General features: G+C 35.4%; 1 protein-coding gene across 2 annotated transcripts; it reads left to right on the forward strand.

Moving 5' to 3' along the window:
* Window positions 1-486: 486 nt before the first annotated feature.
* Window positions 487-18661, forward strand: LOC140823596 (brefeldin A-inhibited guanine nucleotide-exchange protein 5). Of its 2 annotated transcripts, XM_073185027.1 has the most exons (34): window positions 487-635; window positions 815-960; window positions 1412-1487; window positions 2077-2311; window positions 2609-2730; window positions 2803-2861; window positions 3317-3374; window positions 3454-3538; window positions 3645-3842; window positions 3951-4009; window positions 4220-4289; window positions 4367-4435; window positions 4953-5075; window positions 5165-5218; window positions 5305-5387; window positions 5582-5678; window positions 5756-5854; window positions 5956-6156; window positions 6289-6399; window positions 6471-6655; window positions 7653-8279; window positions 8868-9285; window positions 9697-9936; window positions 10022-10145; window positions 10244-10392; window positions 11409-11765; window positions 12577-12743; window positions 12888-13150; window positions 13268-13437; window positions 14416-14535; window positions 14948-15084; window positions 15192-15453; window positions 18107-18202; window positions 18311-18661. In XM_073185027.1, exons 2-34 carry the CDS (start codon window positions 849-851, stop codon window positions 18371-18373), a joined length of 5289 nt encoding a protein of 1762 aa, XP_073041128.1. In that variant the 5' UTR covers window positions 487-635; window positions 815-848; the 3' UTR covers window positions 18374-18661. The 2 variants fall into 2 exon arrangements, with proteins under 2 accessions (XP_073041128.1, XP_073041120.1); XM_073185019.1 differs by having other exon boundaries at window positions 529-960.
* Window positions 18662-20193: the final 1532 nt, after the last annotated feature.

The following is a 20193-nucleotide window of genomic DNA, read 5'->3' on the forward strand; positions in this document are numbered from 1 at the left end:
TACTGTTTCTACTGTCTTTTTGGTGAGTTATAGTAATTATTTGAATATTGAGAGGTCTTGATCTCGAAATTTAATTTATATAACATTTTTTTATATCAATAAATGATGATCATTTGTCTAATTTTATATGTTTAAAAAAATATCGCATGACATTTAATATGAGCTGGTCTAGATTGATCTAATCAGCTTGAAATGTATCTTAATACCTGAAATTTGCAGCAAACATAACATATTCTCTTACCTTTTTATTCTATGACAACGAATTGTCCGTGATTCAAGTCAGATACTAGTTTTGTCCATCAAATTGTTTATCAATTACTGAAAAATGAGTCGATACGGAAATAATAAAATCCAATTTGATTGGATCTCATGGGCCAAATCTGCTTAATTATTATTCTCTCTTTAAAAAGAAAAAAAAAACAGGTCAGAAAATGATGTTTACGTTTCTATTTGATGATGATTGAACTGCAGAGGGCATAATTTAGACCAAAAGCGTGTTCCAAACATAAATCGCGTGCCCTTTTTTCTGCATGTCCTGTCAGAATTTAATTCAGAAAGCCCGGTCGCGGAGCCAAGTTCATTCGCCCATACCAGATCTCTGACCTTCTGAGGTGAGAAAGAGGTTGGAAATTCAGGTAAAATCTAAACTGCCCGATAATTTATCTCCACCTAGGGATTGGAAAAGCCCAAGATCTCTCATCAGTTGCCTCGTAGCAGTATCAGTTGTCTCGTAGCAGTAGCAATTGTGGATTTCATTTTGTTTCGATCCAATCTGATCTGGTTGCGGATTTGTTTTTTTGGGGGAGATTTGTAGTAGATTGAATTGAGGTCAAAAGAAGCCAGGAGAAATGGCGGGTGGTGCTGCTGGAGGGTTTGTGACGCGAGCATTTGAGTCGATGATGAAGGAGTGTGCTAACAAGAAGTACGCCGCTCTTCAGTCGTCTATTCAGACTTATCAAGGTGAGTTTCAATGCAAACGCTAAACCACGCTTTCAGATTCATGTAATCTTGTGTAGCATTTCTTGTATATGTTTGTGGGATTTCTAGTTTAGTGGGAGGAAGATGGCTCTGAAGCTAGATTTACTGATTTTAGTATTGCTTGGTAATGTTTATGAATCCAGAGAAGATTTTATGTGTTCCTACGAGGTTGACAGTAATTGATTCAAAAATTTAAATTTGCCATGATACTGAAGTAAATGTATAGTTATAAATTATGGTAATAGAAAGTACTTTAGGTTTCTAGTTTGCAGATTTTGTGTGCCTGTGTGAAGAGCTTTTAGCTGACATTTGATGTTTCGAATTACCTGATGAGATAATTTTGTTGCAGCATTTTTCATGTTTGTGCTTCCTTTTATGAGAACTGGCTCTGAAGAGTTTATGAGTATATTATTTAATGTGCTTTATCTTTCAGACAGTGGCAAAAATTTCAATCAGCCGCCGAACGGCAGCGAGACCAAGGAAGCTTTATCAACAGCTCCAAATCAAAGGTGTTTTAGCCACAGTGAGAGTTTTGAAAATTTGATTTTGGCAACTACAGTCCACTTAATTTTGTTCTTGTGTTTGTTTATGTGTACCTTTATGTTACGTCTAAGGGAGTGAGAATCAGAACTAGGACACTGGAACTTTATTATTGTTTTGTGGATCACTTTGTTGATCATTTGTCTAAACTGAAACTTAGCAGCAGAACTCTAAATGGTGTTGGGATTAAACTTAATTACATCCTTTGGCTTTTTATATTTTATCAATGACAAGATTATTTAATTTGGGGGGGTCTAACATGTGCTTTCAAGGTATTACAAATTCCAAACTTGCTTGAATATATATTTTTTAAGAAACTAATTGTTATGTTAATGAAACGAGAGTAGTGCAGATTATTTCCTTTCGTGACAAAAAGTATGGTATGTATTTGCCCAAAAAAAAATTTGGGCATTGAGGCAGGTTTGATTCCACCATATTTTTTCTATCCATGTTCTTTGATGTTGAATTTTCCCGAGGATTAGTGTTCCTTTTATGGTATAAATGTTTGTTTAAGTTCTCTCACATATGGTTTCATTGCTTTGCTACATATTCTTTTAGTGGTTTATCTGCATCTGATGATGGAGCTGAAAAAATTGGGGCGGAATCTGATCAATCTACATCTGCTGCTGAGGAGGTTAAGTCTACAAACAATAGTGGATCGATAGCAACAGTCTTGGCAAATGCAGGGAGTACTCTACAAGGAACTGAGGCTGAACTCGTTCTGAATCCACTCAGGCTTGCTTTTGAGACAAAGAACATGAAAATCGTGGAGCTTGCATTGGATTGCCTTCATGTAGGTGATCATGTCGTTTGTTGGTTTTGAGCTTTAAAAAGTTCCTTCCGAGGAGAGATTTTTTAAGTTTCTTACGCTTTCTAATATTAAAATAGTTGATGTGGTCTACCTGATTTCTTTTTATATTTATGTGTACTCGCCAAAAGCTGAAAACGAATACAAGCAGTTGCATTAAGAGCATGCCTTATTAAAGCGTCACACATATGAAGCTGCTAGAAATTTGTGATAGATGATTCCAGATGTGAGGCTGAGATAGTCATATAACTGATATCCCCATTCTTGTCTTTTCCTTTTCAGAAACTCATTGAATACAATCACCTAGAGGGTGACCCTGGTCTTGATGGTGGTAAAAATTCACAATTATTTACAGATATCTTGAATATGGTTTGCGGTTGTGTGGATAATTCATCGCCAGATAGGTATGACTTAGTGGATTTATGTTTTTGTATGTTCAGTATTTCCTACGTGTAACCTTTGGGGATAAAATGCAGCACTGCTCTTCAAGTATTGAAGGTGCTGCTTACTGCTGTGGCATCCACAAAGATGCGAGGTATGACATTTTCTTTCGGCTTATATTTTTCCCAATTTTCTTATTATCACATATTTCCCTCTGTCTCTGTTATCTGCAAGCTTTATTCATCACATTTTTTGGCACCTTTATCCTAAAACCTGAATATTGTTCCCCCATTGCACTAGTTAAGCCAGTTGATAAAAACAGGGTTTTATTAGAATGGCACAGATCACCATTTGTAGGGCTTTTTGCTTGAGTGGATTCATCATTCATGTACATGTTATGTAAATTTTTGGGAATTGCATCAGCCTGAGCGGTCTAGAAACAGCTTCTTTAGGGATGGAGTCCTCACCACATTTCATAGATTTCTCATCTTGCTTCCAAATTACATTATAAATTAATGCTGTTAGTTAATTCATTAAATATTAGTTCAGTTTTGATTGGTTAGGACTTGGTATTTATCAATTGTGATATTTTCACCTTTCCTGATTCAGTTCACGGTGAACCGTTGTTGGCAATCATTCGGGTTTGCTATAATATTGCTCTTAACAGGTATTTCTTATTTAGTTTTCATATTCAATTTGGTTTATTGATGATTTAATGCTTATGGAGATCTGGTTTCTTTGTTTAGCAAGAGCCCAATAAACCAAGCCACATCAAAAGCCATGCTAACACAAATGATTGGTATCATTTTTAGACGAATGGAAACTGATGAGGTATGTGTAAGAATTATCGTGTCTCAGAATCTCTTTTAAGTTGTGCTGCTGGTTAGATGGGAATAGAGTATATAACTTTTGGCAGTAATTACTACTGGTGATTCAGGTATCATCAAATCCTCGTGAATCTAAAGAAGCTTCTTCCAGTGATAGGCCAAACACAATGATTGAAGAAGTCTCATCAAGTGACCGTAATGCCACAGACACAACTTTGGGCGATGTGATATCTGCCAAACAGATTAATAATACATCTCTTGCCTCTGATGAAGAAATTCAGAACCTTGTGGGTGGCACTGATATAAAGGTGAAAATTTTGTTTTCTTTGCTTCTTTTATTGTGTTTTGCTGAATGATTTATATGTTTGCCATGTCTTAGATTCTATCTAATGATTTGAGTCAACTCTTTCTTCTAGGGTCTAGAGGCTGTTCTTGAGAAGGCTGTAGATATGGAAGATGGAGGAAAGTCCACAAGGTATGCTATAATACCGAGTTTGGTATTGCGTAGTTTGGACTAGTGTTTATGGACAAGCTCTGTGGTGCAATTCCTTCATTTTGTGCACTAATATTGGGAAGCATAGAGAGTACTGTATTTATCGACAATTTCTGAAAACATACTTAAGCATCTTACTCGGATCATAACTGATTGTTTTATGTCTGTTTCCAACTTTAAATTGCTAACCAGAGGAATGGTCTTAGAGAGCATGACTATCGGACAACGTGATGCGTTACTTCTTTTCCGTACCCTCTGTAAGGTTTGTATGTCTAACTTCTCCGCGTTGTATTTCGAATTTGTTTTTCTGCAACCAGTTTGAATATCAGGTGTTTGCAGATGGGGATGAAGGGGGATAGCGATGAAGTTACTACCAAATCACGCATTCTGTCTCTCGAGCTTCTACAGGTTAGATTAGGAGATTTTTTTGCATATGAGAAGCATTTATGCGGTAGCACCCTGGCAATGAAGGGAGCAACTCGTCCTTTTCATTTTACTTGCATGATTATGTTTGCGTTCTGTCATATGCCATCGGCTTGTACCTCTATGAGTCTGATATTATTTATAAAGTACGTTCTCTTATGAATTCTAATGTTCTTTAAGCGAAAACAATTAATGTTATTGTCTTATTTCAGCAGTAACAACATTCAGAGCTGTAAAATGCGAATATATGTCTTAAAATGAGTGGAAAACAATGTGTGGAGTTGGCAGATTTATGGGAATTTGAAAATGATTTAAGTCTTTTTCAGTTATATTACTTTGTGTGGAAGTGTTAGTGTACATGTGAATTGCATTGATGAAGTGCATAAGTGAAAAAAAAGGTGTTGCTCTTTTTGAGAATTCTGTTTGTAAAAATAAAGCATACATTGTTCTAGGAAACAAATATCTTGTTTCCATTAAACTTAATTTTTCATGTGTAATGCAGGGTTTGTTGGAAGGTGCCAGCCACTCATTTGCAAAGAATTTTCAATTTATTGACTCAATGAAAGCTCACCTTTCATATGCATTACTGCGAGCATCCGTGTCCCACTCTCCTGCCATTTTTCAGGTTGTCCGACTCTCCTTTGATTTGATCTTAAACAAAGTATGAAAATCGGCCTCCGTGACATCCAAAACTTCATTTCTTCACCTTGGCAGTATGCAACTGGAATTTTTGCTGTTATTTTGTTGCGGTTTAGGGAAAGTCTCAAGGTATGAATTCACTCATCTTCTTTATAAGAAAAGAAGTGCTTGAGTTTGCTTGCCTCTTTAGACTGAGTATACCAATCCTTTTCCAGACTGAAATTGGAGTCTTCTTTCCTGTGATCGTTCTACGATGTTTGGATGGATCAGATTTTAACCAAAGATTAGTCGTTCTTCGGTAAGCTGTTTTCTATCGAAGAATATTAGTTTCCACCATTTGAATGTTGTTTGTTGGTAGGTTACTTGAATTTGTACTCTGCTACCTGTTTACCACCCTGGAGAATGGGAGTGCAAGCAAACGTGGGGTGGTCTTATTGACTAATATTCAAGTTTCAGTTTCTTATATTTTCGTCTTTCTATCAAAATTGCCAGGATGCTGGAGAAAGTCTGCAAGGATCCTCAGATGCTTGTTGACCTTTATGTGAACTATGATTGTGATCTCAAAGCCCCAAACTTGTTTGAACGAGTGGTATGTTTATTGTTAATAGTCGCACTTCTTTTGCATTTTATCTTAAAATTCTGTGTATATGACGTTTTTTCCTTTAGGTTACCACATTATCCAAAATTGCTCAAGGTACTCAAAATTCTGATCCAAAGTCCGCTACTGCATCCCAGACAGGATCTATTAAAACTTCATCACTTCAGGTATATCTTATGCTTTGCCTGTACTAATTTATTGTTGGTAGGTTTTTAATGTCCCACACTGGCCCATTTAGCTGATTGTACTCGTCTCTTGACATTTTTAGGGTCTTGTAAACATGCTTAAATCATTAGTGGATTGGGAGAAGTCTCATAAAGAGTTGGAGAGGCAAAATAAGGGGAAAGAATCATTCGAGGAAACGGTTTTTCCTAGAGATTCAGATGAATATAAAAGTAGGGAAGATTCAGTGAGCAACTTTGAGAAATTGAAAGCTCATAAATCTACCATTGAAGCTGTAATCTTTGAGGTGTGTAGATCTGCAGTCTTGTTTCTATCTAATGATCATCATTCATGGAAATCATACTTTTTAGTTATTCAGTTTTACAAATATATTTTCAGCTATTTTTGGTGACTCCACCATCATTTTGAATATTCGCAGTTCAATAGGCTGCCTGGGAAGGGCATACAGCATTTGTTATCCAGCGGGTTGGTGGAGAACAGTCCAGCTTCAGTCGCTCAGTTTCTCCGAAATACTCCCAATTTAGACAAGGTAGATTAAATGTTTTGCTCTTGGATTTATAGCTTCAAGTTGCTAGGGTTATAACTGATTGAGTTTGCTAGGTAATGCTTGGTGATTACTTAGGCCAGCACGAGGAGTTCCCCCTTGCTGTTATGCATGCTTATGTGGATTCCATGCATTTTTCTGGAATGAAGTTTTCTTTTGCAATTCGTGAATTCCTTAAAGGGTTTCGACTTCCTGGAGAAGCTCAGAAGATAGATCGCATAATGGAAAAGTTTGCAGAACGGTAGGTATTTTGCTTATCTATACCTGCAGGCCTGTGAACCAGTCTCTGCTGGAGAGAAATAGAGTGTTTGATGTATAAAATATTTGACCATCTCAAAATAAACTGGATTTACTTTGAGCAACAAATGTATGATAGCCTTGTAACTTTTGTTGCACTTTTGGGCACAAAATTGCTAAACATTTTAACTCACAATTACAGAAAATATGCCTTTCTCATTTAGTTTAAGAAAAAATTCCGTGTTGTATCTTGTCTATCAGATATGTGCTCTTAAACTTCCCCTAGTTTACAACACAGTCTGTGAGGAATCTGCAGTAAAATCATAGGAGCTATAACCATAGTTGTCAGAAGCGCAAAAAGTGTGCGTCTAAGCTCAAGCGCACGGCTTCCATGAAGCGCGATTTTATGTCCTTTTTTTGCGCTTTATTGCGTTTCAATAGGAAAAACAGTTTTTTTTAAAAAAAATTCTGACAGATGAGAAAACCCTAATATCTGGTCTCCTATCCTCCATGTCACCTCTGCCAACACATTGCCTCTGCCTTTTACCCTCGCATTTTAATATTTGATACTTTGAAGATGAAAATGATAATGATTTAATATTCGATATCTCATGTTTCACATTTTTTAAAATAAATTGATTTTATTTTTATTTTTTTATAATATTTTATTTAGTGCGCTTTTCTTCCGCGCCTTGCGCTTTTGACAATTATGGCCATAACTTGGTGATTACGAAGCTGAAACCTTTTAGTGAAAAACCATTGCATTGAAAGGTGCATATTCCTATGTGAAGTATTCCACGCTCTCTAGTCTCTACTGGTCACCCCCGTTCTCCAAAGGGAGAATTGAGTTATAGGTTTCTTTGTTGAGTAGCTATTGACTGATATAAGGTAGTTTTGATTGTGCAAATTTAACTGATGTTTTTCATTTTCCATCGCTGGGACAGTGCAATTGTTAGTAAGTCTATTTCATTCAGCCTTTAACATTTGCGATATTTTGGCAGCTACTGTGCAGACAATCCTGGTCTGTTTAAGAATGCAGATACAGCTTATGTCCTTGCTTATGCAGTTATAATGTTGAATACTGATGCTCATAATCCAATGGTTTGGCCCAAAATGTCCAAAAGTGATTTCATACGTATGAATGCCATGAATGATGCAGATGAGTCTGCTCCTCAGGAACTCTTAGAGGAGATTTATGATTCCATTGTTAAAGAAGAGATAAAAATGAAAGATGACCCTGCTGGAATTTTGAAAAACAGTAAGCAAAAGCCTGAAGTTGAGGAGAGAGGTCGTCTTGTCAATATTCTCAATTTGGCTCTCCCCAAAAGGAGCTTGTCAACTGACACCAAGGTTGAGAATGAGGCGATTATCAAGCAAACACAGGTTCTTATTAGGGACCAAGGGGGAAAGAGGGGGGTCTTTTACACTTCGCATAGTATTGAACTTGTACGTCCCATGCTTGAAGCTTTAGGATGGCCATTACTTGCTACATTTGCTGTTACCATGGGTGAACTAGACAACAAACCAAGGATTGGTCTTTGTATGGAAGGATTCAGAGATGGTATACACTTAACACATGCCCTCGGGATGGATACCATGAGATACGCATTGTTAACATCTCTAATAAGGTAATTCTCGCATTAATATAAACTTGTCTTGCTATGTTTATCTGGTCATTTGCTTATGTCTCACCTGTGCTCTTATCATTTCAGCTTAATTTAGAATCCCCTCGTGCATATATTAAGTGTGTAAATCATTTCTTTTAGAACTTGGTTTCCTATTTCATTTATTATATTTAACAGTCTAGCATTATGACATAGTATATTGATTATTCCATTTATCAGTTGCACCATAGATTACATAATACAAGTTCTTGATGAGAAAATAATTATTGTGACGAAGAGATGGTCAAAATTATCAGTTGACATTGATAGAAACAAAGAAACTGAAGAGAGATTTCTGAGACCTGGTCATAATATTTTTCTGTCGTTAAAGAGATAATCTTACCCAGGTGATAAATTTTGAACAGTTGCAAGGAAGAACAGGGTTTTGGCTCTGAAATCAAGTATGATAAGTAACTTGAAAATTTATGCAGATAAAAACAGTTATTATTTAATTGAATAGAGTATGTTATAACAGCAGAGGACATTCTAGCTTTATATGTTGTATGTAGAGGATAAGCTTGGTCATCATTATTCTTTTGAAATGATTTGCAGGTATAATTTCTTACATGCACCAAGAGATATGCGTACTAAAAATGTTGAAGCACTGCGTGTGTTGCTTGGTTTATGTGATATTGAGATCTATGCTCTTCAAGACTCTTGGCATGCTGTTCTGGAATGTGTTTCCCGCCTTGAATATGCAGTTTCATCACCTGCTATGGCTGCAACTGTCATGCAAGGAGCAAATCAAATCTCTAGAGATGCAATTCTTCAATCTCTGAGGGAGCTGGCAGGCAAACCAACTGAACAAGTGTTTGTGAATAGCATCAAGCTGCCCAGTGAATCAGTAGTTGAATTTTTTACTGCTTTGTGTAGTGTGTCAGCTGAGGAATTAAAACAAATTCCTGCTCGTGTTTTTAGCCTGCAAAAGGTTGTTGAAATAAGTTATTACAATATGGCCCGTATTCGAATGGTAATTTCTTCACCTGATAAGAGTTTATGTTCATAGCAATTTTATTCTGATACTAACTTGGTTTCTCAGTCAAAATAATGCTGCATGTGCCATCCAGCTAGCTTAATGCTTTCAGTTGGTCACTTTTATCCCCTGAATCATGATACTTGTTCTAGGACATTATACTTAATGACCACCAAGAGAACTTAATAGAGTAATCTTGAGAAAAAATCGGTTAATGTAAGTGAAAATGGAGTTAATCCAAATATTATATCTGTTGCACTTTTAGATTAGTCATTTGTCATATGCTGTCTGCACAATCCACGTGCCTTGTAACTCCTGAACGTCGGTTATGTCTATCGTCAAAGTGATAAATAAGGATGTTATATGTGTGTGCAAGACTTATAATTTGTTTTTTTAATCAATTTCCAGGTTTGGGCTAGAATATGGTCCGTCTTAGCGCATCATTTTATCTTTGCCGGTAGCCATCCTGATGAAAAAGTTGCTATGTATGCCATAGATTCTCTACGGCAACTTGGTATGAAATATTTGGAGCGTTCTGAACTTGCGAACTTCACTTTTCAGAATGATATTTTAAAGCCATTTGTCGTGCTTATGAGAAGCAGCAGAAGCGAAACTATACGAAGGCTGATAGTCGATTGCATTGTTCAAGTATGTATACCTGATTGTATTAATTATTCAAAGTCTCTTGTGTTTATGTTGCGTTGAGGTAAACGTATTCTTGTTTGGACAACAGATGATAAAGTCTAAAGTTGGAAGCATAAAGTCCGGCTGGCGAAGTGTGTTCATGATTTTCACCTCTGCTGCTGATGATGACATGGAACCCATTGTTGAAAGTGCATTTGAGAATGTGGAACAAGGTTGGAATCAAAATTTTCCGCTTGTATCCTCATGAAATAAAATTTACACTGGTTTGGAAATTTTTTAAAAATATTTCTTACACCGAAGATTGGTGCAGTTATCTTGGAGCACTTCGATCAGGTTGTTGGAGATTGCTTTATGGATTGTGTCAACTGCCTTATTGGATTTGCGAATAATAAGACTTCTCACCGCATAAGTTTGAAAGCCATTGCTCTCCTTCGTATATGCGAGGATCGTCTTGCAGAGGTTTGTTTTTAGATATATAGCTTGTTAAATTACTTAGACTATGATTCTGTCATGTGTATCAGTAGCCATTGTCTGTCACGTGTAATGTCCCTCTTCTTAATTAACTTGTCAAAAAGATTTAGTAATTAATGAAAACTTTGGTGGATTTTTAGCGCAGTAATAGTAATCTAATTTGTGCTTGATTAGTGGCTACTTACTTGAATTTATGTTCCATCATTCACGCTCTACATTATTCTACTTTAGCATATTCTCCATCCTTATTCCACATCATTTCATAAAAGCTGCATATTTTTCTGCACAACGTGGGGGGCAAATGTAACTGGTCTATTTCTACATTTGTAGAGTCATACATATTGTTGGATGAATGAGGAAGGGAGCATTTTTGTAACGTGTTTTTGTTATTTATATTACTGATCTCGCTCTTTTTTTTGGTTATTTGTGTACATTTTCTTCGTCCATTTTATGTTGCAAATGACTATTATGTTGTGGAGATCCTTTTTACCATGTCATTCGACCAAAATTATTCCTTTTAACTTCGCATCTAGTACACACAGACACACACACACACATATATATTTGCTTTATTGTTCTCTATTTTCCTCTCTTGCTTTTAGAGTAATAAAGTATTGGGCATGTGTGTTTCATATTTCTGCTGGACTTTTTTTTCTTGGAATTCTGGGAAAATCTTGAAAAATAGGTGGATGATCATGGTTACCAGTCAATTTTAGCAGGCTTCAGAGGCTTTCATGTTTAAAAGTTAAATATTTGTATATCATAATCTCTCCACTCTTTTTTCCCAGAGCATGATCAATGATCATAAACCCTATCCTGAAAAGAGGGGGGAATAGAAAAGAAAGAAAATAGCGCTGAACAAGAAAATTCTTCTGTAGACTTATGTTGCAGCTTCATTTTTCATGTGAAAAAAATGTTTTGTTTCATTCTTTCTACAAATCAGCCTTGAAATGATTTCAGAAATTTTGTATACGAGCAGCGATTGATTTTCCCGTCATATCCAGGGTCTTATACCAGGCGGTGCCCTCAAACCTATCGGTACCGATGCAGAGGACACAATTGATGTGACTGAGCATTATTGGTTCCCTATGCTGGCTGGTCTTTCTGACCTCACGTCTGACTCTAGATCAGAGGTTAGAAACTGTGCCCTTGAGGTTTTGTTTGATTTGCTGAATGAAAGGGGTAGCAAATTCTCGCCTTCATTTTGGGAGAATATTTTCCAACGAGTCCTGTTTCCCATCTTCGATAATGTGAGACATGCTGGAAAAGAGAGTTTCGAATCTGCTGCAGATGAGTGGCTACGGGAAAGCAGTGTTCATTCGCTCCAGTTGTTATGCAACCTATTCAACACATTTTACAAGGTAGCCATGCAGTTGAAATATTGCTGACTGTTATTAGTCATGTTATTCTTATACATGGTGCTGCAGAGCGTGTTTTTTCTATAGTACCCTGTTATCGGTCCATTTGGTGTTTAATTAGATTTGTTGGCTTTTCCCGTACATGTTTCTGCTAGAAACGTTAGTTATTGCAGTTGTAGGCAAGAAGAACATCACAGCATGAAATTCATGAACTATTTTATGTTCGATCAGAACTTATTACTGTTAAAGGCAATAATAATCTGCCTCCGCTTATCGTTGTGACATTGCTATGAAGTTGACAAATAAATTTATGCTGCTGAAAACTGTTTCTCATATTTTATATAGCCATTTCTGTCATGCTTAATTTTAGTGGATTTTTTCCTTCTTACAATTTTTCCCACAATTGTTGTTGTCATAGCATTCTGCATTCCAAGCATATTCTTATATGTAATTGGGAGAAGCTGCTTAAATTATTGTTTCTTCTATACCCGATTGTCCATCAGTGTCTTATCTCGGCCTGTATATCCTTTCTCACGCTCCTACCTGTCAAATTGACTTCACAAATTATTTGTCCTACGCATTTGGATGATTAAGCTTTTTAACAATGGGAGCGAGGAGTTGTGGCATTACTATCTTTTTGCTGATCATGTGTTCTTGTTTGCTTTAAGTTTGGGAATGATAAATCATAAAAGAAAATGCAGTTCTCCTTGGCTTGTAGCCCATATTTCTGATCCCTAAAGACCTATTTAATGTTACATTAGAACTCTATTTACATTTAAATTGTCTGCTGACAATTGATGTCTCCATCATATAGGATGTGTGTTTTATGCTACCGCCACTGCTCAGTTTACTTTTAGATTGTGCCAAGAAAACAGATCAATCAGTAGTTTCAATATCTTTGGGCGCCTTAGTGCATCTCATTGAAGTTGGAGGGCACCAATTCAGTGATCATGACTGGGATACTTTATTGAAAAGCATAAGGTGTATCCTCTCTGCCCTGCACTCACATTTTTGTATTTTCATCTGTTTCCTCTTTCAATGGTTTATAAATTGCTATTTTCTTGTTTTTCCTTCTTTTGGTTGTACGCTAAATTTTATGCAACTTTTCTGACTGTTTCTGCCCAGGGACGCTTCCTACACGACGCAACCTCTTGAGCTTCTCAACGATTTGGGTTTTGAGAACACGAAGCAGCATAAAGTATTCACTAGAGACTTGGACAACCACTCCCCCACAGCTGGTGGCAGTGAGTTATCCTATAACCGTCAGCAACCCTTTCATGAAAATGGAACTACAATAGGGAGAGCATCCTTGATTGCCAGTGTTGACGGTAATGGGTTGGATAACAATCAACAAAATCTGCACCGAGAAGACTTGGGAGGAGCCGAAGGTTAGTACATAGGTTCTCATGTAAACTTTCTTTGTTAAATAAATTGTGGTAAAGGCATTAACACTTTAAATATTAAAAGTGGTTATTCCAAAACTCGAGTAACATGCTTTTATGTAGGCTTGCCATCTCCATTGGGAAGAGCTTCAGATGGCAGTGGCCTTCAACGCAATCAAACATTTGGACAAAAGATCATGGGAAACATGATGGATAATGTGTTTATGAGAAGTTTTACCTCAAAACCAAAGCATCGAACTTCTGATGTAATGGTACCGTCTTCTCCAACCAAGGTTCGTGCTGCATTTATAGTTTTATGGATGTTAATATAATCGTTCTGGCTACTTTATTTGTCCCTAATGAACTTTTTTTTAACTCATAATATTGGTTGGATGTCCCAGTAATTTTCTCAAATGCAATTACAAAGCTTTTTATTTTACTTAGTATATGCTCATTGTTTTTACCTTATGGCACAACTCAGTTCCTTGAGGAGAAACCTTTCATAAATGAAACTAATCTGACTGTTAGATCAGTTAGATCATGCATACTATATTTTAGGTTAATAAGAGAAAAAAACCAGATTTATGGAGCTATTTATGCTTAAATTGCTCAGCACCTTAAAATTGCTATGTTTAGAAACTAAAAATAGTTTGAAATTGAAACACGTATGTGTGTTGGGCTGGAACGTTTGAGAGAAGTGGATAAGACTCAACTACTTGTTGGATCTAGTTGAAGAGAGGGCTGTGCGTGATCTTGCAACTCACTTCCTGGTCAATGTCCTTGGTGGCATAGTTTGACTTATGGGATTTCTGCAGATAGACTTTGAACATAGTGAAAAGCTTGATAAAATTGCTATTTATTTAAACGGAAATTGGTGTCTTGACTGTAGTGTTATCAGGCGAGTGCTGATAGCTGTGAAAATTGATTTCTTTTGTACAACAATTTGACTTTTAGATGTTCCTTTTTTAATTAAAAAAAGGACACACAAGCAATTTTTTAAGGCGTTGGAGATGAAACATGGCCTGTTATGAACCTATTTATCCTCAAACTTCATCGTGGAAAGAAAACATAATTTCTGTAAATAACCAAATCTATTGCTTTTATGAATTGATTGCCTATGATGTTTATATCAGCGGCACTATGATGGCATATTCTACATTTGCAGTCTTCAATCACAGCCTTCTAACTTATTGCTTTAAAGATCCCTTAATTGGTCTTCGGGCTTTAAATATGTTGAAACTGGTTTTGACGACTTATTTATCATTTCCAAGTTTCCTGGCGCTATCATGGAGTCTGATTCCAGAGAGGATGAGGAAAGTCTCATGTTGGGAACCATCAGGAGTAAATGCATCACCCAGATGTTACTATTAGGTGCCATCGATAGTATTCAGGTATGATGAATCAGTTTCTCGAGCTTCTCATTTTAGAATAAGTTCTTTTACTTACTCTCCATCTGACTGGTCGATCCTAACTCTGTAAGAATGATGAAATCTGCCATTCACTTTTTTCTGGATTCCCTTGGCCATGTTCGTCAAATAGAGCTACAAAATAATTGAACATCTACTTTTGCCACGACCCTTCGGCAATTGATCTGTGAACATGTCTGGTTATTTGGAGATTCATAGAACATTACCAACTAGTTTCATTGTTTAACATCGGTGAACTTTAATTCTGATAAAAATGATGTTTACTTATGGCGTGAGCTTCTGCTTAGTGTTGTGAAGGGATGATTAGTGAATTACAATGATACTCTGAGGATATTATGTGCAGTATGTTTTTCATTGACCTGTTTTTATGTTACAGAAGAGATATTGGACCAAATTGAATACACAGCAGAAGATCACCTTGATGGAAGTTTTGTTCTCTATTCTGGATTTTGCTGCCTCGTACAATTCATACACAAACCTTAGATTGCAAATGCACCAAATCGCAGCAGAAAGGTTGGCTTATATTTTCTTTTACCTTGTAATTTCATATTTGTGTCTAACTTTGAGTTGGGTACTTCCATGGGACAATCATTTTTGACTTACAAGTTTTTCCTGGATAGACCACCTTTAAATCTTCTACGCCAGGAGTTGGCAGGAACGTGCATCTATCTGGATATTCTACAGAAGACAACAGCAGCCGTTAAGATTGAGAAGGAGGAACAGGTCCAAGAAGAGAAACTTGGAGAAGTAGCTGAAGGGAAGCTCGTTTCCTTCTGTGAACAGGTGCTGAGAGAGGCATCTGATTTTCAATCTAGCATGGAAGAGACCACAAACATGGATGTTCATCATGTCCTAGAATTGCGATCTCCTGTAGTAGTGAAGGTATGGATTGTAATCTTGCAATACTTAATTGCATTAATGGATTACCTGTACTAAAAAGATTTTGGCTTTGGCGTGGGGTTACTGACATAATGCCATCTGTTTGGGGCCATAAATAGTTCAGTACATTTGTCGCATGAATATACCAAGATGGGGGTTATAGGTTGAATATTAAGTTCAATAATAATTGGGAGTTAGATAAATCTTGAAATCTTTATATGATTTGGCATTTTTATGCTGTACCAGATATTTTGGAATTTTGATCCTCGAACGGACTTGTCCTTATTTTAGCAATTTACAGTCATTCAACAATTTCAGCTTCAATGTGGCGACTTTACCCGAGCCACTACTGAATAGACTAATAAGAATGCATGATCAAAACTTAATAACAACAATTAAACAACGGAAACGGAAACCAAATAACTTAATCATCTTACAATCTAAACGAAAACAAAATAAAATTTCAGTCTTAAACGTTAATACAACCATATCAAAATCATAATCATGCAGGAGAATACGAGAAACTAAATAAAATCTACCCTGGATCACCACCGAAAACCCAACTACTTTAGCCACAGTCCTGGCTGTCCGAACCATCCAATCTAATACCTTCATCGTGGAATGGGGTGTCCAAGATGAAAACAAGGACGTGAGCAAAAATCTTCCAATACGATGATGTATTAGTATACAAACTGATATGATGCATGTGAAATGCAGTATGCTTGGATATCAAGGATCAAGTCAAGAATCTCATGCTCAGTCTAGAGGCGTCTGAGTGTGTAGTCTCTGATAAGCCATAGAAATGTTTTGGCTCCCACACACATCATTAATACGTGGACCTACAATGTCCAGGGTCATCATAGCATGCGGGTTCCGTCGGACACTGTAGCTCTCGATACCTAACCATCCATAATACATAAAAGGGTTGAACGGCCCCAACAAACGAGGTATATCTCGAAAGATATCATGTCCAACATGATATTTCATGCACAATATGTCAAAACAGTAAAACATATACCATGTAACATATAAAGATGCAGCATATAAGTGTGTATACGCTTTGATACTATTTTCTAGGTGTAAAATGACCGTTTTACTTCTTTTTTTGATAAGAAACATAACAATATTATTAATATGAGAAGTTTACATTACAAGAAGTGGACTAGTGATCTAATGCCATTAAATAGTAGGTCATTAATATTTGACAATACACATAGGACCAATCTCGTAGAATATCAAATATAGACAATCCTTGAAAGTGTTTATCCGCTCGAATCCAGTTTGCTGTTGTGAACTTGATTTTTCCCCAACACTCTTCCGTAGTTTCTTCCAATTCTTCAAAAATTCTTCTATTTCTCTCTAACCAAACCGACCAACTAATTCCATGGATCACCACTCTCCAGAAATTTTTACCTCTTTTGCCGAGCATATGTCCCAGATCCGTACTAAACAAATCTTGTGTTGTCTTCGGCAGAACCCAAACCAGTCTCATTTCTTCCAAAGCCTTAGCCCACAATGCATGAGTGAACTTACAATGGATAAACAAATGATCTTGTGTTTCCACATCCTTACGACACAACGCACACCAATTGGGACAAAGAGCACAATTATGATATCTCTTTTGCATCATCTCGGATGTCGGTAATTTGGCTTGCCGTCCATGAGAAAATTTGAATCTTTGACGGAATATGTATTTTCAAATGATATTGAAAAATTTGAAATCTTGTGCACCATTACTATCCGTAAAGAATGATTGGAAAAAAGATTTGACTATGAACTTCCCGGACGGATCCCCCTCCCACTGTTGAAAATCATCAACCCCTTCCACCAATCTAACCCCCTCCAGAATGCCTAAAAGCGAAGATAACTCATTGATCTCCTCCTCTCGGAGAGATCTACGGAAATGCAAGTCGACTAACTTTTTTTGTAACGGCCATAAGCCTTATGCGTGGGCTACGACATTTTGATTCCTGGGCAGCAGTAAGTAAACCTACGATCCATGATCAGTAGTGCTGCATTAATATGAGCTGAGACTCATGTTAGGCAAGCCTACGGTCCATGATCGTTACAATTTTATTTTGTAGTATATAGAACAGATAACTATTGGGTTTTCAAATAGAGAAATCTCCACCTGAATATCCAAATGACAGAAGAAGGATCCCCGTTTTTATGATTATGACATGTCCGAGTATTTTTTTTTCTTCACAAGCTATGCATTTATGTGTATTTCAGTAAATTTCATCCAAATCAAGGCAGCACTTTCGGAAGAACTGATACCCCTTATCTTATGGACCTGAATTAATCTCTGTTTTTCTAAGATAAATGGTTCAAGGGATGTGGTATACAATGTATTTGCCATTTGTCATCCATAAAGATGCTACTTGGAACCTATTTGAAGTGATTTTGTAGTTATGATCAACTCCTTTTTCCCCGATTCTTTGATTTCATTGCTAATTTGAGCACATTTGTTGGGTTACACGAAATCCGGCAGAACTGAGAGCAACGTGTCTCAATTAATGGCAAACCCCATAAGCTGGCTCTCCTATTATCCATGCCAAACTATAAGCTACAATTACATTTATAGAAAAATATTAATCTTCTATCCAGCGTATCTTGGTATGGCTTGCAAGTTGATGTTTATTTAATGATTTTCCAGGTGCTTAAAGGCATGTGCAATATGGAGCCCAAGATTTTCAAAAATCATCTCCGAGTTTTTTATCCTTTGATTACAAAACTCGTTTGCTGCGACCAGGTAAAATTCGCGAGTCTCGTCGACTATTGAAATTTCGAGACCTTTGTCAATCATTAGATGTTTTTGTATATGATCATATAAAACTATTGACAAGCTCTCGTTCATCAGATGGAAGTACGTGGGGCTCTCGCCGATCTATTTACCGTGCAATTGAAGTCATTGTTGCCATAGGACTTTAAAGAGTATAGGGAATCAGGGATGGAAATTTTGTTGATTCAAAATATAATTGATCCTTGCTGATGCTTTTAGGAAAGGATTGATTTTTTTCTCACTTCATTTTCTATTCTAATTAGCAAATATAATTTATTGAGTTTTGGTTTTTGGTGTCATATGTTATTTCTTAAAGAAACACAGATTGAACTGATATACTGCAATCCCTCTGGGGACGCACTCTTATATTATGACTGGATGTGGCCTTTATTATTATTATTATTATTATTATTATTATTATTATTATTACTACTACTACTTTCTGAATCAATTGTGAATTTTCCAATTTACCGTTCTCTATCTTGCATATTTGTTTTGGGCTTTTTTTTTTTGTTTTTGTCATTTCATGTGCTTGATTAATGCATTGAATTTTGTTTATTGATTTAGCCTAAGACTAAACAATATTTCCTATTAATTATATATAATATCTATTATTATTATTGTTATAATTAAATGTGTTTCAATTGTGAATTTTTCAATTTTCCCTTGTGTTGTTTTTTCCATTTCATGTGCTTCATTGAATTTTGATATTATATTTATAATTATAATTTTAAATATGAGTTTCAATTGTGAATTTTCTAATTTGTCCATATTTATCTTGCATATTTGTTATCTTTTGGAGGCTGTTTTTTCCATTTCATGTGCTTAATTGAATTTTGATATCATAATTATAATTATATTTCATTATGATTATAAATATAAACTATAGCTATTATAAATATATGAGTTTCAATTAAAAATTTTCCAATTTGCCTTGTCTATCCTGCATATTTGTTTTCTTTATCTGTTATCTTTTGTAAAATGTTTTTTTCTATTTCATGTGCTTCACTGAATTTTGATATTATAATTATGATTATAACTATAACTATTATTGTTCCAAAAAAAAACTATAATTATTATAAATATATGAGTTTCAATTAATTAAAATTTTCCAATTTGCTCTTCTCTTACCTACGTATTTATTTTCTTTTGTGGCTGTTTTTTCCATTTCATGTGCTTTATTAATGCATTAAATTTTGTTTAATAATTTAGCTCAAGACTAAACAATATTTCCCCACTAATTATAATAATACACAATCGAATTTTTTTTAAACAAAAATTTATGCATCGTTTGTGGTGGAATTTTCCTTTGGTTTTTCTTAAGAAAATTTTGTTTAGCTTTATTGATTTGTTGTTGTTGTTGTTTTTTTTTTTTTTTGTAATAAACTCCAATTTATATCTAATGTGTAATTAACCCAATCAAAATAATTAATTAATTTCATAATATGACATCACTATTATATAAACGTTGTTTATGATGTATGTTTTTACTATAATTATTTTAATTTTCTATCTTATTTTCCCAAATATTCAATTTAATTAATTAATTAATTAATATTGATTAATAAACTAATTATCAACTCCTTGGTTGAGGTGTATAACATATGGGTTTAACTTTTCTTGATGATTTTGAGACACCATTTTTTGCTTTCTTATTTTAAATTGTTAAATACTTTAGTATAAAAAGAAGTGGCATATAAAACAAACAAAAAATATATGCCAATGAAATGTCCTTTTTATTTGAAAAAAAATAAATTGAAAAATGAGATGATTTTTTTATCAGAGTTGGAATTTATTTTGATATCAATAGTAGATAATGATTCTCGAACTGTAATCTCCATTTTTCTTCTTATTGAGATCGTTATATTTATTTATTTAGTTTGGTTAGTGTTGGTGGTAATTGGTTTTTCAAAATTCTATGGTTTACTTTGTTGTTTTACGAAGAAAGTAATAATTTTTTT

The sequence above is a fragment of the Primulina eburnea genome, chromosome 1 (assembly GCF_022965805.1).
Source record: "Primulina eburnea isolate SZY01 chromosome 1, ASM2296580v1, whole genome shotgun sequence".
In the NCBI taxonomy this organism is placed as follows: Eukaryota; Viridiplantae; Streptophyta; class Magnoliopsida; order Lamiales; family Gesneriaceae; genus Primulina; species Primulina eburnea.

What these genes read in the sequence shown, in the direction of transcription:
- LOC140823596 (XM_073185027.1), top strand. Translation starts at nt 849, where the DNA reads ATGGCGGGTGGTGCTGCTGGAGGGTTTGTGACGCGAGCATTTGAGTCG. An exon ending in TTAAAACTTCATCACTTCAG is followed by an intron (nt 5,855 to 5,955) that starts GTATATCTTATG and finishes TGACATTTTTAG; the next exon opens with GGTCTTGTAAACATGCTTAA. An exon ending in ATACTCCCAATTTAGACAAG is followed by an intron (nt 6,400 to 6,470) that starts GTAGATTAAATG and finishes TGAGTTTGCTAG; the next exon opens with GTAATGCTTGGTGATTACTT.